The sequence below is a fragment of the Pituophis catenifer genome, unplaced genomic scaffold (genome assembly GCF_029215685.1).
Source record: "Pituophis catenifer annectens isolate HBS135680 unplaced genomic scaffold, rPitCat1.0.hap2 SCAF_2, whole genome shotgun sequence".
In the NCBI taxonomy this organism is placed as follows: domain Eukaryota; kingdom Metazoa; phylum Chordata; class Lepidosauria; order Squamata; family Colubridae; genus Pituophis; species Pituophis catenifer.
In genome coordinates this window covers 133,713,618-133,730,642 of record NW_027256882.1, presented here as the reverse complement: position 1 = coordinate 133,730,642, position 17,025 = coordinate 133,713,618, and the positions used below count along the sequence as shown (strand labels likewise).

Sequence of the window (17,025 nt, the reverse complement as noted above, 5' to 3'; positions counted from 1 at the left end):
GACTAGTTCAAGACTGGGAAAAGTGTATAGCAGGACTGTACTTTAGCACTTTTCTATTCAGTTATACATAGAGACAATTTAGAATAATTGGCAATTGAAATAAAAACAGGGAGCAGAATCATTAAGTTTAAAATTGCACCACTCTACTGGCAGAAAATAGTAAGATATAGAAGTCCTTATCTTAAAACTCAAGGTAGAAAGTGAAAAAAAAATGGATTGCATGGTGATATTAAGGTAATAACTAGCAACGAAGAAATTGAATCAGTTCACACACACACAGACACACCAGTGGTGGGTTTCAAATTTTTTTACTACCGGTTCTGTGGGTGTAGCTTGGTGGGCGTGGCATGGCTTGGCGGGCATGGCTTGGTGGACGTGGCAGGGGGAGGATACTATAAAATCTCCATTCCCATCCCACTCCAGGGGAAGGTTACTGCAAAATCCCCGTTTCCTTCCAATCAGCTGGGACTTGAGAGGCAAAGAATAGATGGGGGCGGGGCCAGTCAGAATTTTTATTACCGGTTCTCCGAACTACTCAAAATTTCCACTACCGGTTCTCCAGAACTGGTCAGAACCTGCTGAAACCCACCTCTGATACACACACATATACACTATTTGATACATTTGGTGAAGTGTGCATAGACAAATAAAATTATAAACTCTGAATGTGACAAGTATTATTAGCTACCTATTATGTATTTCCTATACATATGCTCATAGCTAAACTATAATTGTTTGCAAAGACACACACGGATGAATGGCCACTCATTGTTTCTGCATAATGGGTGAGGTTAAAGGGATTAGTTAAAAGGGATTATATCTGGGCAACATGCCACCCTCCCCTCCCCTGAAAGATGGCTGGCATACAGTATATTCTCGTGCTATAAGTCTGTACTGTAGCATGTTCCCAAAACTATTGTTCATAAACACAGAAGAAACTCCTGCCTGCTTGGGTGTGTAGGTGGTTGAAAGAAATGACTTTGGCAAATGGGCAGGGCTCCTATCTGTTTGCTATTAATGTAGCACCCCTACGTCATCATGTCTTCCAGAATGACATCTTGCATAAGAGTTAAGAAGGGGGAGGGCTTAGGTAGATCTTACATCAGGCATGTCCAACTCGTGATCCACAGGCCGCATGAGACCCCACAAGAAAATAAAAAATATTTTTAAAAAGGAAGTTGGTTATTTATATACATTAACTAGATTGTATATTTTACACATGGATCAAGACAATTCCTCTTTGTTCAATGCATCCAAGGCAAGCCAAAAGATTAGACAACCATGTCTTATATATAACAGAACACACAACTTGTACAAGATCTACTGAAGGTCCCATTCAAAATAGGGCCAGCATAGCAGATACTCCTGGTGCCAATGCACTTTAGCATTAACAATGCCTAATCACCCAAAAGATGAATACATTTCACCTTAAGCAATTTCTAAGGGAGAAATTCTCTCTTAGGAGAAATGTATTAAAAACCAGTTCATAATTTTAGATACCAGTAGTTAGTTTATAAATTTAGATAGTCAGTTTAGATAGTTGGCATGAAGCAGTATCATCTTTGTCAATAATCTATATTGATATCAAAGATTCCAGGGTGTGCATAGTAATTATTAAGAATTAGTTTTGGCAACATTTGAACTTGGCAAACAGATGTAAACTGGGGACTAATTATTTCTGTATTGTGCTGGTTGCACTGGAAGAGCTTCAGAGATGTCCTTCTCCAAGTGCCATCACTGTGGGAAGACAATGCCCACATCTAAGAGAGAGGACAAGATGGCACCAATTTAGGGCATCCTCCCAGGGAATAAAGTATGAGATTGATGACAATCTTGCTTTCTGCTTGACGCAAATCAAAATGTTTCTTTTTGCATGGCACTTTAAAATACAAGACATTATTATTTTTCTTGGCTGATCTTTTATTGAGAAAAGGGCCAGGCAGACTGAGGATCTTGCTGAATATAAAATAGCAAATCAGGATGGTTATAAAGGGAATTATCATATGATTGACCTGACTTTCTGATGGTTGGGGGGTTTTTTGGGGAGTGATCATTAAGAGAAGCCATTGTTTGTTATGGGGCATTTTTGCCAAAAACCAGAAGTAAATGCCAATTTTCAGCAAAAATGTCATGAATCATGTTTTTGTTGTAATTTGCAGTCACGTGATCACAGGATGCTGCAAACAGCTGTAAAAGCAGGCTGGTTACCGAGCATCTTAAACAAGGTCACATGATGGGGGCAGTTGTTGGAACCACGTTGAATCCCACCTTTTGGGGAATCCATCATAAGTCGAAGATTACCAGTGTGCATTAATTGTTGTCTTTCCCATAAATTGTTCCTCTTCTCATTGCTTATTTTTCACAGACCTGGGACTCTTAACTCCACAAAAACATCCCAAATTTCTACCCTGCTAAGTTTCTACTATTTTACTAAGCGCTTAGAACATATGCAATAAGAAATCATCTTTATTAGATCATCTTTATTTTGCACATTAGCTCTCCCAGTAGATTATATATTTTAGTATAATGCAATTGCGTTCCTCCCCTCCCACGCTTAAAAAAAGGCTCTTTAGCACCAGACATGCTTCTGCAGACAGTAAAGCAGAAATAGGAAGCTGAGAAAGAATTGAGGCGTTTTGTTGTGGCATTCGTGTTTCCTACTGATCGGATCTCTAGGAGATAATTTCTGGCAACTTAGAAGTGGTTTTCACTTGGGTTCATGGCTATCTGTAATGGAGAAAACAGATTTTGTTAATGAACAGTGATATTACTATTGCATTAACGAACATAAACTAATCACTAATGAAACAGCATAAAATGAACCACGGTGGCGCAGGGGTTAGAGTGCAGTATTGCAGGCTACTTCTGCTGACTGCCAGCTGACTGCAATTTGGCAGTTCTAATCTCACGGGCTCAAGGTTGACTCAGCCTTCCATCTTTCTGAGGTGGGTAAAATGAGGACCCAGATAGTTTGAGGGCAATATGCTGACTCTGTAAAACCGCTTGCAGTGGGCTGTAAAGCACTGTAAAGTGGTATATAAGTCTAAATGCTATTGCTATAAAATGGCAGGGAGAGGAAACCACTGTAAAATCAATAGTTAATTCCACCAACTGTATTTCAGAGCTGCCCTGGTAACTTGGCAGCCCTACTTTTTGGTACACCTTATAATAATAGGGATGCTATGCTGTATCAAAATAGCAATTTGAAAACATAACCTGAGAATGAAATAATCATTCTTTTATGAAAGGCATTTGCTTTAAAGAGGAGAGAGATCATGCCAATAGCAAGTTTAATTGATACCTCCTGGATTGCCAGTATCCAGTATTGGATTTACTCAGTGGAGATTGGAAACATTCCTGTTGGCAATTCCTCTAGATTTCCAAGCTGCGTAGATCTCCATACATAAGTTTAAAGCTTTGGACAGGCTTGGTAAAGAGGATGCAGGAATAAATAAGTGATAGTGAATCAGCTGTATAAATTTAAGTGAGAGAGAGATGAGAGAGATCCTAGAGAGATCATACACAGATAAAATAAGTAACATGGTCAGAGGTGGGGGCATGGGATTTACTACCAAAAATAGGTAGAAAAAAAAAGTAGCTAGGCATAAAATGTGCCCCACTATGATCATATCAGCCCCAGAAAGGCATGTGCTTACTGATGGCCACTTCTCTCCAGTATAAGTGCTGGCTCTGATGCCCGTATGAAACTGGACATCAACAGGCCTGCCTGCTGCGCTCACTATTGCTACTTCATACTGAAACAGGTCTGTTAAAGTGCCACTTGCTACAGACAGGTTCTAATCTCCTCCTGTATCCCCTGCCATGCCTTGTCTTCCTGACAGGGCTTGTTTCCCACTGATCTGTTCTCAGTTATGTTATTCAAGATCACTCCCCATTATGTGAATGCAAGAGTGTTGTGGGTCTCCCTGCCAAGACTGGTTGTTTATGAGGCACCTAAAAGATTCCATAAAAGCCAGTGCATCTCTTCAACTCAATAGGATTGCCCATTTAGAAGGCTAACCAATATATTTCCAATAGGTTTAATGGGGAAAATAGGCTAATACTGATTAGGGATAATAAAAATTCAGAACTGAGAAAGCTGCAGAATATTACATTACATTAATATAGTGAGCACCTCTATTCTTATTTATTCATCACATAGCTACTGAAACATTTATACAGATGCCTTTTTATCAGTCAAATTCTATCAATTAGGTTGGCAAATTCCCATCAGGTTTTAGGCAGAGTTTCTTCTAACACCATGATCTACTAAAACATTGCATACTTAGATGAGGTGCGTGTAACAAGTACCCTTCTAAGTCTATGCTCATCGTATGTTGAAGACCTGAGGGCACCCAAGGTATGAAGTTGAGTAGTTCTATTGCTTACAGATCCGTGTCTTCTATAACATCAGGATTGTCCAAAGTCTGTTTCCTTCTTTGAACTGCATCCAGAATCTTTTTCCTGGGCCCCAGTGGAATGTTGATACTTTTCAGATCATTGTCTGAACACAACATCAGAGCTTCCAGATCTATCTTCTCCTTCTTAAGGATAGAAATAAACTCAAACATATTCAGAGAAGCCAGGAAGGTCTCCAGAGGGCTAGTGTCAGGTTCAATGTCATCATCCAGACCCAGTTCCATTTCATCCCAGGGCAAGTCCTCCAGATTCCTCTCCTGCAGGCTGTTGGCACTGCCAATACTGTCGTTGAGACTTGGCGAGTGTTGAAGGTGGCTATGAAGCTTAACACTCATCCTGTCTGTATTTCCTTCCCCCAAAATACTGGGATCACCTTGACCAATCCCAAATAGTCCACTACTGACATAGTTCCTCCGGAAAACCATGGTACCAAGGCCAGGCCGATTGAATAAAGAGTCATGGCCAGAATCAGTACTGACCTCAGAATGGGTGGAGTCCAGGTGCAAACCTGGATCACTTATGGCACGGGAGACAGTATCTTCATCAGACAGAAACATATCCCTAACATTTCGCCGGGTCCATTCCTTTGGGCTAACATAGGTGCCTTGTTTCACAAACATGACATCATTGCCCAGCTGTAAACCAGACAAGGACCTCACACTTTTCCTCCCATCCTCATAAATTTTGAATGTTCCATCCACCTGTTTCTTTTTCTCTAGTTTCTTCTGGATTTTTGTCTTGCCCTTGGCTGTGCCCTGTATGGTGGCCTGAGAGTATGGCAAGGAATTCATCATGGACATGTGCTGAAGTCTCCTGCTCAATGTGCTACTGGAGTAGCTGGAGAAACTCATTGTGTCTGAACGGTCAGACATCTCTTTCTTGTATCGCTTCTCCATCCTTTCGTGGTGCTTTTTCTGCATCTTTACACAGTCCTTAATACGTTTCTCTGCATCCTTAAAGGCTTTGTCCTTCAACTTGCTCACCATCTTAGGGTTGAGGCTGCTTTGCTTAGCAGCAATGGAGTCCAAGTAACGCACACACTCCATGTGACCCTTCATGGCTGCCATGTCCAGTGGTGTGTGGTAGTCATTGTCCAGACACCAGATATTGGCCCCAAAAGACACTAGGAAGGAGAGGCAATTCAGGTGGCCATTGGCTGCTGCCAGATGAAGAGGTGTGTTCCCCCAGATATCACATTTGTCTGGATCGCCCCTAAAATGGTGTGAGAAACAGATAGTAAGTTCTCAAATAGGTTTGTAATCTCATTTGTAGATATTCTTTTAGACTTACAGAAATACATAAATAAATTTTACATAAGTTGGTTACTTTCCAAGCATATGGACTTGAATTCCCATTCTCAACAAGAGAAGCTATGATGGCTGGAGAATTCTAGGAGTTAAAGTCCATAGCTCTGGAGAACACCCAGTTTGGAGAAGGCTGGCATAGACTACTAGCCTTTCCCTACTTTGTGCCTTCTGGGTGCATTAGGAGATCAAATCTCAGAATATTTAACCAGCTGCCATCCTGGCTGGGAATTCTGAGTTTTTGTCCCATTTGAAGAGCATGTTGAAGAAGGCTAACAAATACAAATAATTTACATGATTGTTATTCATTAGTACTACTTTATCATCTTTATGCTGTTAAACTGTTAAGAGTATTTTTCAAGCAGTCTTTGAAGGAGGAAAGTCTCACTTGTTTAAGTGGTGCCCAACAGTAACATTTGTAACATAGCTTTATAAGCTGAGAAGTAAATACAGTATGTGAGAAAAGAGAAATACCGTATGCGTTTCACATTTAAATAAACAACTGAGCACACATAGCACACATATCAAGCCTCATAGTTATATATTCTGCCCTGCAAAAATAACATTGGCAACTTTCATATTTACCGTACTTCATTTATTTTATTTGATATTCTGCTCATTCAGAAGCTTAAGGAACACACTTGGCCCATTTCCAATTCCCTATCTTATGCTTTTTCACTAAAATGTGAGAGAGTAACTCCAAGGTCTCCTTCAACCTTAAATTAAACAACTTTTCTACCAGCCTGCCTGAAAATATTGCTCTGCAGGTAAAATGGGAAAGAGAAAAAGAACTTAGATGCTTTTGGAGAAAAACATGGTAATCGTAGAGTCAGAATGAGGCTTTTGCAATGCTTCTTAGCCTCTTTGAAATTTCTAGGGCAAGACAGGAGGCATAGGATTCTCTCTTAGTGTGGATATTTGGGCACCTTCCCAATGTTAACAAGTGCTAAAGGGACCGTGCCATGAATTTCGACACAAATCTTGACATCTGAAACACATCCGTGACATTTCTCAGTCACTGATAATGTGGGGAAAACAAAGACCCAAAAGAAGTGAAGTTGTCGTACAACTTGCTCTCTACATGGGGCTCCCCTTGAGGAGCACTCGGAAGCTCCAGCTGGTCCAGAATGCGGCCGCGCAGGTAATTATGGAGGCAACATGGCGCTCCCATGTGACACCTTGCCTGCGCGAGTTGCACTGGCTTCCGGTGGGCTTCCGGGTGGGCTTCAAGGTATTGGTTCTCACCTTTAAAGTGCTCCATGGCTTAGGGCCCGGTTATTTATGAGACCACCTTCTGCCACCGATAACCTCCCACCGGCCAATTCGCTCCCACAGAGAGGGCCTCCTCAGGGTGTCGTCAGTCAAGCAATGTCGACTGACGACCCCCAGGGGGAGAGCCTTCTCTGTGGGGGCACCCGCCCTCTGGAACGAGCTACCCCCAGGAATACAACTGATCCCGGACCTCCGTGCCTTCCGTCGAGCTTTGAAGACCTTCCTATTTCAGCAAGCTGGGCTGGCTTAAAATTTTAATGGGTTATTTTAAGGGTAATGGGTTTTAATTTTTGGGAAGCCAATTCGATTTAATTCTGTTTTAAATTATTTTAAATTTTATATTGTATGTATTTTAATTTTGGCTGTTCACCGCCCTGAGTCCTTCGGGAGAAGGGTGGTATACAAATTTAAACAATAAATAAATAAATAAATAAACAGAATGTGGGAGCACTTGGGAGGGACCTGCAACAAGTTCATCTGGGCTCCTTGCTTAGCCCACCCTCTCTCCCTTGCCTTGATACTGACCTATCAGTAGTGAGAAATTGAGGGAAAATATCAATATTTGATGAATTGCAGGCAAGGAATAAATTATTGATGGTATGTGGTTAAAGAGACCGTGAAACTGAAAATGCCAGAGCTACTAAGGTTTGGATACAAGGCACACGAGGCTTTATGTTCTGAATAAATGCCTGTGTATTAGAATGAGCATACATGTCTCTGTGCAAGAAGAAAAATAGAATCAGATCATGCTCATTTTTCTTCTCTCTTCCCTTTTCCTGTTGCATTGTAACCCCTTGTATATTTCCTAGAAATATAAATACACCGTACCACATTTATCCCAAATAGTGCTGGATTGAAAAAAATCTTGTCCGCGTTTTCTTTAATTCTTCATATTCAGTTGGGTGGAAAAGAAATGTTTTTCCCACTACTTATGGAGAACATTTTGATAGAATCTTCCTGAGTGAGGTACTAGGTTACTAAAGTGTGCATGCGAGATCAGTCTGACTTGCTGTAGATTATTATCGTCCATTAATGTGCAACCTCCATGATTTTCCAGCCATCAATTAACTCTCAAAAGGAAAGTCATGATGGAATTCTTCCAATGTTATTTTTCCCCCCCAGAAGGATAGGTGGTTAAAGAAAGTTGCAGACTTCTGGAGGAAAAGTAACCTACACCAGCACCCACAGCATCACAATAAGCACCACAAAACGGGAAAGCACAGCAAGAGTGAAAAATAGAAGCTCCTTTTGAAGAAAAGACAACTTTTGTTGATTTTGGTAGCATTGATCTTTATAGTTCTGTTCTTCGCTGTAAAAGGGAAAAAAGGCAACAAAAATTATTGTTCCTCTGGAGCCTTCAGCAAATCATATTACACATATTATGTCACGATAGTCTTTTGAACTTGGGATTCACTATTATTAAGCAGGAAAATTATCAGCCACATGACCGTTTAATTCATGCATCACTATTAGCTCACTAAGTGAGGTCATCTGTGCAGAGGAAGAAAATGAGTTTACCATAATCAGTGAAGCACAGGGCAGTTGTTTACTTGACCATAAGCACTGACCTCTGGACCTGTGTGCTCAAATAGCCTATGAGGTTCCTTAGAGTCATGTAGCAATAAATGTAAATTAAATAAAAAGAAACACATATGCATATTTGTGCCATGTGCCTCGAGTGATAATGTATGGATGCTGATTTTGCTTAGGTACCTCTTAATTCTAATTAATTCTTAAACTTGCCAGTCTGGAAATGCTAAGAATAGGCTGGGAATATCCAGGGCCAATTAATGTTCCCACAGGCCAACCAGGAGGAAATGGAGAAACAATCTTTCAGTCAGTGCCCCATACCTTGAATTATGACAGTTCCTTGAGTTAGGAAAATCCTGTCATCCCTGCTGTGGCAGGATTTGGGAGGGGGATGGGTGGGAGGGAATACAAATTGCTAACCAATAACATCACAATAACATCACATCTACTGACTTCTGTATCTGCTGCATGAATTTGCCAACTCATTGTTAAAAAAAAATATCTGATGCTAGTATTAAGGAGCAGCTGCCTGCCTAAAGACATCATTTTTCCTAAGTAGAAATTCCCACGAAATCTGGGGTAATGGCATGGTTAGATGCTTTTCCCAATAGCTAAAAACCTGGCCATAGGTTACACTAGTACCTTGTTTCCCCAAAATAAGACATCCCCTGATAATAAGCCCAATCGGGCTTTTGAGCACATGGCAATAAGGCCAAGCGCTTATTTCAGGGTTCAAAAAATATAAGACAGGCCTTATTTTTGGGGAAACATGGTTTCTATGTCTATGGAGTAGGTGAAGGGAGGCTTATTTAAACCCAGGGAGCTAAGGGTTAGGGTATATAATTATACTGTACCCTATAAATAGCTGGGTGCTCCTGGCCTAAATCAGCAGAGAAATTCAAGCTGAGCATTTTTATACAGTAGGTTGACAAATTGACCAGAAAGTAACCAGAGGAGTTTAGGTAGGACTAGTCTAGACTTCACAGTAACCCTATCTCTGAAGCTACTCTGAAGTCTATAGAGGGCTCTGGGAGCAGGATGAGAAAATGGGGAAACAGCCAATCCCTTTGGACTCCAGCTGCTGAAAGAGAACGACACAGAGATAGTGTTAGGCTGCTGGTGCCTCTTCTGCAGACATACTGCATCTGGAGAATCCCTTTCTTGAGATCATAATCTGATCTGCATTACTTATTATTTAACTCTATTAAAACATGCAGTCAAAAATCATGCAATAAAAAAAGATTACACATACAATGCCATTCCATACTGCAGGGGTAATATACTTGAGGACCCATCTCCCTTATTTTATGGGACTATAACTCCCCCCCACCCCCACCCCCACCCCCGTATTCCTTGCTACTGGCCCTATTGATCGGAATCAGAGTAAGAGTTGGAAGGGACCTTGAAGGTCTTCTAGTCCAACCTCCTGCTCAGGCAGGAAGCCCTATACCATTTCAGATCAGAGTGACAGTACAGGAGTTATAGTGCATTGATGTCCCAACCTTGTGCTTCATAATCCACTCAGGGTTATCCAAACAACTGTAGCATTTATTCCAGAAAACCCAAATGGCAACATAGGTAAATAATGAAAATGAAAGTATTTGCCACTCTTTAATAAAACCTCAACATCTAGTGCCTAAGCAGGAAGACTACCTTACTTATCTGAAGAGATGAAAAGATTTTCTCTGCTTCTTTGAAATGTTTCCAAACTATTCCTTGAGACAGAGTGGTAATTCCTACCCACCCCTCAATCTTTGGGAGAAATCACTCTTCAGTGAGCTCAGCGGAAAGATAATTAATATTTGCTTCTGAATTAAAAGCTGAGGCTTGGAGTGATGAAGGAGAGAGCTTATTGGTTTCTTTCCATCGAAAGAATTTTCAAATGCAAGGCCATAAATGGGACAAGTTTCAGTGTTACAGGGTAGATCACAATATCTTTCATTCTGACCTAGGACAAGGTTGGTATCATCCACTTACACAACCTCCATTGCTGTCTGGTATGATGATATGCAGCATTTTAGCATCACCCCATATGCGTGGGCAAGGGGAATACGGAAAACAGAGAGCAAATTAGTCCCATATGGTTAAGGGAGTGGTAGAGGAAGCAACCTTCAGATCACCTTCCCACTTATTTCAGATCCTCATTTCTAGAGAAGCTCTAATAGACTCAACTAGTACATCAGGTTAAGGAAAATATAATTATGTGCAATTATTACATTGCAAAACAAACCGAACAAGGAATCAGCAAGTATTGGGAAACAATGGGAAAATACTGTTGTAAGAAAGTCCTGTACTACACTGGCTTACTGTATATTCCAGTCAATGAGAACATCTGTTTAATAAAATAATAAGAGTATTATAGCAATACAGTGTATGCTACTATGTTAAGGTTATTTCTTACCACAGACAATATGATACAATCCAATAAATTAGGCCATGGTTATTTCTATACATGGTATCTACATAGCAAAATGTAAACAGATCACACATTTCTCCAATTTTCAAAGAAATGGGGTTACTCAGTTCTTCACATTCAATCACAAAAGGTACTTTGGAGTGTATATTGGTGAAAATATGGCACTTGTTACAATTTGGAAAGAATATGTACTGGATTTGAATATCATTTGCTCTCTTTGTAGGAGGATGCATAAACTTATGGTGAAATCTATGGTCTGTTTATATTGCATGCAAAGGAAAATTAAACACCCATGGAAAGAAATGATTGAAAGGACAAAATGATACTGATGTATAAGATAATACGACAGGCATCTTGTTTCCCAGGCAGCAGCAAAAGATAGTCATGTCATCCTGAGAAAAGATGCAGCTGCTTCAAGGAGTTGCAAAGCAGTGTTATGTACATATCCTCACCAACCCCAAAGCATTTTCTCCAACTTATTTCTTAATTGCCACACAGTACTAAAAAAACCCAAATTCTTCTGTGATTCTCAGGTGTCATTGTTGCACCCTTTTCCTTCTTATACAGAGGAAGTTGTACTCCAAATCTATTAACACCCACTCCTATCAGTATCAGGGTGTGTCCTATGTCTGGATTGTCTATATATAACATATTATCTATACACCAGTATCACTTTTGTCCTTTGAATCGTTTCTTTCCATGGGTGTTTAATTTTCCTTTGCCTGCAATATAAACATACCATAGATTTCATCATAAGTTTTGCATCCTCCTACAAAGAGAGCAAATGATATTCAAATCCAGTACATATTCTTTCCAAATTGTAACAAGTGCCATATTTTCACCAATATACACTCCAAAGTACCTTTTGTGATTGAATGTGAAGAACTGTGTAACCCCATTTCTTTGAAAATTGGAGAAATGTGTGATCTGTTTACATTTTGCTATGTAGATACGAAGAGAGCAAATGAGATTCAAACCCAATACATATTCTTTCCAAATTGTGTCCTTTGACAGATTATATCTGAAGTACTGAATGTCCCAATTTTCATTCAGGAATAACTCAAGAGAAGCTGAAGAGCTCTCTATCTGAGAGAGAATGAGGTTGCCAATAAAACAGGCTGTGTTTTCTCTGTCATCTCTTGAAGCCCTTCCTGGATGACCTCCGCTAATCATCAGCTTTGGCATCTCCTATCACAGACACCCCACTGAAGAGGCTGTCAAAGGCCTGCAGTGAAGAACAGAGATCTTGCCCAGCAAATGCTGATTCACCTCCCTTTTTCCAGCCATCTCATTAATTCTTCTTTTGCTCCTCATTAGAGCACCGATAGGAGGAGGAGATATGCTTTTTGTGAAGCTAATGAACTAGGCAGAATCCTGCCTCCCTCTAGTATCTGGGCTGGATGAAAAACAACTGTGGATTTTACATACACAAACCATCCATCTGTTATGTAATGTAGGGCAGGAATATTGCATGCTATTTCTTACCTGTAAGGCAAGGGCTCTGAACATACAGTTGAGCCACCATGATTAAAGTACAGAACAACAGAGCTACCAGCTGAGGCCTTCACCCATTCTTGAAAGTGTGTCTCCCAACATGAAATGTGTTGCCCTTGTTCCCAATCCCTATCCTCTCTACCAGTTGTGGGTTTCAAATTTTTTTATTATTGGTTCTGTGGGAGTGGCTTGGTGGGCCTGGCATGGCATGGCTTGCTGGGCATGACAGGGGAAGGATGCTGTAAAATCTCCATTCCCTCCCCAATCCAGGAGAATGTTACTGCAAAATCCCCATTTCTTCCCGATCAGCTGGGACTTTGGAGGCAGAGAATAGATGGGGGCGGGGCCAGTCAGAATTTTTACTACCGGTTCTCCGAACTACTCAAAATTTTCGCTACTGGTTTTCCAGAACTGGTCAGAACCTGCTGAAACCCACCTCTGCTCTCTACCACTTTGCTTCAACTCACTGGTGAAGGGTGGCAAAACCTGCCATATTTTGCACATCTGGTGGCTGACCTTGGATGGTGTCACCAGTGAACACATTTCAATAATGCTAAAGTTAAGGATGACTTAACTCCATCTTGCTTATAGGCTGGGGATGAAATAGAAGCAAGATCATGGGAGCTATGGCAGAAAAATGATGTTGCCAAAATATGTTTGTGCAAGTGCAGACCTGGCCTTGAAGAAGAAACCAGATTGATAGATCCATGTGGTTTCTCACTAGCTCCATACCCATAGTACATTCGCTGCTTGTTTTTGACTCAGAAAAATCCCTAAAAATTTTGTAAAGGGCAAAAGCACTCTGAATAATTGAGCCCACAGCTCTCTGAATCGCAGGTCATATTCTCTTCAAATTTCATCTTTGACCACACAGAAAATGAAACTGTTGTTAATTAGAAAGGGGAACAATGATTGATGTTGAACTTCAATGCTTTGGCTTTTCTTTAGATAGTAAATCTTTCTCCCTCTCTCTTGCAAATTCTTTGTTTATTTCAATTAAGTTCCTGTAAATATTTCTTCTCCCCCAATAAAACACAACCAATGATGGAAGCTTATTTTAAAACATCAGGACTATCTATCATTTCCTAATAAGATTCTTCGCCAAAAGGGCAGGAGCATTTTTAGTACTGTATCCTTCAACAGACAGCAAGCGGGGGTTTTTTTCAGTTCATTAAACACTAGCCAGGCCATGAGGAAGATTCTTTGCTGGGAATATTTACTCCAGCTTGTGTGTACTAAGAGCATCTTTCTGCAGAAACCAACTTCTATGCCTTTTACATCAGAGCAGAATTATATGGATTTCTGAGTTTCCGCCTCATCCTATGGCTTTTGGCTGTGTTTTTAAAGCAAGAGATATGAATTCCAGCAAGAAAGGAAAAAATACTAGTTTACCCAGTTGTGACACTTAAAGAGAATTCTGTTATTTGATTTGGTCCAGTACATGCATATTTAAAAAATGGGGGGGCGGGCGGGGGGGGGTTCTGAATCCAGCAAAATTCAGAAATACAAGAACACAAGAAAATATATAAATGGAAAAACAAGGGACATAGGGCCTGCACATCCGAGATAGTTTTCATACTTGGAAGTCAGGAGAAACATCGATTTCTTATAAGTATGTGTGTTATAATATCTGTCATAATATTATAACTGTTCTCCAAAGCACCTGAGGGCAGGACAAGAAGCAATGGGTGGAAACTAATCAAGAAGAGAAGCAACTTAGAACTAAGGAGAAATTTCCTGACAGTTAAAACAACTAATCAGTGGAACAACTTGCCTTCAGAAGTTGCAAATGCTCCAACAGTGGAAGTTTTTAAGGAGATGTTGGATAACCATCTGAAGACTATGTCTTGCTCTGATTTGTAATTGCAAGCCAGGTGCCAAGCAGCCAGATCACAATCATATGATCATGGGGATGCTGCAAAGGCCATAACTTCACGGACTGTTCATAAATCCCCCTTATTCAGTTGCTGAACAAGTGGCCATAAGCTGAGGACTACCCATACCATAATAAGTAACCCAGCTCTTTTACCTCTTGTAAAGCTCAGCTTTTGGGTCCTACCTTAAGAAGCACAACCTAAGAAGACACTTCAATAATTCTGTTATCTTCCAGAGAATTTTTCTCCTCCCTTCTTTACTCTTTCAATAGTTAATATAAACACTAATTATATTAAAGAAAATTAATGCATACAATGCATTCAGAAAGTATTCAGACCTTCACTTTTGTCAATTTTGTTATGTTGCAGCCTGATTCTATTGTTGTTGAAATTCATTTTTTTCTCATTTACTCAGTATACCCCATAATGACAAAGTGAAAACAGAATTTTAGAAATGTCCAAATTTATTAAAAAGAAAAAACTGAAATATCTCATTGGCATAAGTATTCAGACTCTCTGAATACTTGAACACATGAAATTTAGCTTAGGTGCCTCCCATTTCTGTTGATTGTTGTTGACATGCTTCTACAGCTTGATTGGAGTCCACCTGTAGTAAATTAAAATGATTGGACATGATTCTTCAGTGCAAAACACATGGAAGCCCTCTTGGAGTTTGCAAAAAAGCACCTGAAGGACTGTCAGACTGTGGGGAACAAGGTTCTTGAGTCTGATGACACCAAGATTGAACTATTTGGCCTCAATTCTAAATGTTATGTCTGGAGGAAACCAGGCACCGCTCATCACCTGCACAATATTATCCCAACAGTGAAGCATGGTAGTGGCAGAATCATGCTGTGCAGCTGTTTTATAGACATTTCTAAAATTCTGTTTTCACTTTATCCTTATGGGGTACTGAGTGTAGATTAATGAGGGGAAAAATGAATTTCAACAACTGTAGAAGCAGGCTGCAGCATAACAAAATTGACAAAAGCAAAGGGAGTCTGAATACTTTCAGATATGCACTGTATATCCAAACTGGCTTTGATCACCACTCTCTGACAATCCTAATCAACCCACTTCCTTCAATGGACGTTGGAAAGGAGATGCTTAAGATGCTAAATGGAGTCCTGCATTGAGCAGGGGATTGAATAGATGCTGTTTAAAATCCTTCCGAGCCTTGACTTTCAGCCTATGAAATATTCCTTCAGACTGTAATAAAAATGAAGGCTCAGAACAGTTTCTTCTTCTCAGTTAAGATATGCATCTCTTCAGCCAATCCAATCCATGAACAGCAAAAGAGAGTACCGAGGAGCTCACCCCATCCGAATTTTCAGTAAAATCCAAGGAAGTACTGAAGTTCATTGCAAAAAAAAAAAAAAATTGGGTGTTTTGGAGACCAAGCAAAACATTCAGCTGTTAAAAGTTTGGACAGGGGTGAGGAGGAGAAATATCGAAGGAACTGATCCAAGTCAGAGCTTTTCTACTTTCCAAGTGTCTCGAGACACATACCGTCAATATGTCTAGAACTTCATAAATGGGCACATCTGAAACCCTGCCCTTCCTGAACAACAATGAACTCAGGTCATCTCACCTGCCACCAGGTACAAATGAAAGCTGCTGTCACTTCAGTGGCCTGCTAGGTTCAGTGGATTTGATACCCAGAAAGAAGGGACGAACGAAGCTTTCCCTCCCGAGGCCTGGGTGAAAACAAAAACAGAACAGTGCAAAACATCAGACTTACCCTCTGCTAACTATCAGCCTTAAGGCATCCAAGTTGCCATGGTAGGCAGCCCACAGGGTTGGGGTCATGCCATCTTCATCAGGGGAATTTAAATCCTTCTTGGTGGCTTCTTTCAGCAGGTCCAGATAGCCATCTCTGGCTGCACGGTGGTACTGGTCATTCATGGTGTAGCCTTAAAGCTTGTCCATGTCACTGGGAGGGTGAACGGCACGGAGATGGCAACAGAGTTCTAGGAAAGCAGCTGTCAGAGAGGAGGGAGCTCCGTTGCCAAGATACTTGAGATTCCCTGCCCGGAGAGGGCAGAAACTCCTCATATTGAAGGCATATTATTTGCTGTGGATTCCCCTGGGTCCTAAAAAATTCCTGCCTTTGCCTTAGCTAGCCCCTCGCAGAAGGCATGTCTCCTTTGGGCCACTTAACTGGTGGGAATATCTGCTTGGGAATGTGCTGTTGGAAACCTTGGCTTGAATTACTAAAGCAACAGTTGCTAAATCAAGAGTGTAGCACTTCAGAATACTTAGACTCATCCAGGCTCAGGATTCAAGTTTTATTCCAGAGTTGCTCTGTCCCATCCAAAGAATTCTGGCGGAGAGAGTGAAAATATTCAGAAATTTATCTCCTTCTACATGGATCCTCCCAGGGGTGAAATCCAGCAGGTTCTGACAGGTTCTAGAGAACAGGTAGCGGAAATTTTGAATACTTTGGAGAACCGGCAAATGCCATCTCTGGCTGGCCCCAGAGTGGGGAGGGAATGGAGATTTTACAGTATCCTTCCCCTGGAGTGGGGTGGGAATGGAGATTTTGCAGTATCCTTCCCCTGCCACGCCTACCAAGCCACGCCCACGGAACCGGTAGGGAAAAAAATTAGATTTCACCTCTGGATCCTTCCTATGTTTATTCACCAATTCTTCCATCCTTTTTTTTTCCCTTTAGGGGGAATGAGAGATACACAATTACTACACAATTACTTTAGAC

The 17,025-nt window shown here is 40.8% G+C and overlaps 1 protein-coding gene across 3 annotated transcripts; it reads right to left on the bottom strand.

The window, feature by feature from the left end:
* Positions 1 to 2,493: 2,493 nt before the first annotated feature.
* USH1G (USH1 protein network component sans) lies at positions 2,494 to 16,441 on the bottom strand. 3 transcript variants are annotated; one of them, XM_070934636.1, is made up of 3 exons: positions 16,051 to 16,441; positions 4,390 to 5,631; positions 2,494 to 2,727 (listed from the first exon to the last, which is right to left on the bottom strand). In XM_070934636.1, the coding sequence occupies exons 1-3, from the start codon at positions 16,212 to 16,214 to the stop codon at positions 2,724 to 2,726; spliced, it is 1,410 nt and encodes a 469-aa protein (XP_070790737.1). In that variant the 5' UTR covers positions 16,215 to 16,441; the 3' UTR covers positions 2,494 to 2,723. The 3 variants fall into 3 exon arrangements, 2 of the variants coding, with proteins under 2 accessions (XP_070790737.1, XP_070790738.1); XM_070934637.1 differs by lacking the exon at positions 2,494 to 2,727 and having other exon boundaries at positions 4,386 to 5,631; XR_011599887.1 differs by lacking the exons at positions 2,494 to 2,727; positions 4,390 to 5,631 and adding an exon at positions 14,772 to 14,916 and having other exon boundaries at positions 16,051 to 16,138.
* Between the last annotated feature and the right edge of the window lie 584 nt (positions 16,442 to 17,025).

Bases quoted from the DNA above. Each gene is read 5' to 3' on its own strand.
- USH1G (XM_070934636.1), bottom strand. From the start codon at position 16,214: ATGAATGACCAGTACCACCGTGCAGCCAGAGATGGCTATCTGGACCTG. The intron at 5,632-16,050 runs GTAAGTCTGATG...ACACCATTTTAG, and splicing joins AGGCTGATAGTTAGCAGAGG to GGGCGATCCAGACAAATGTG.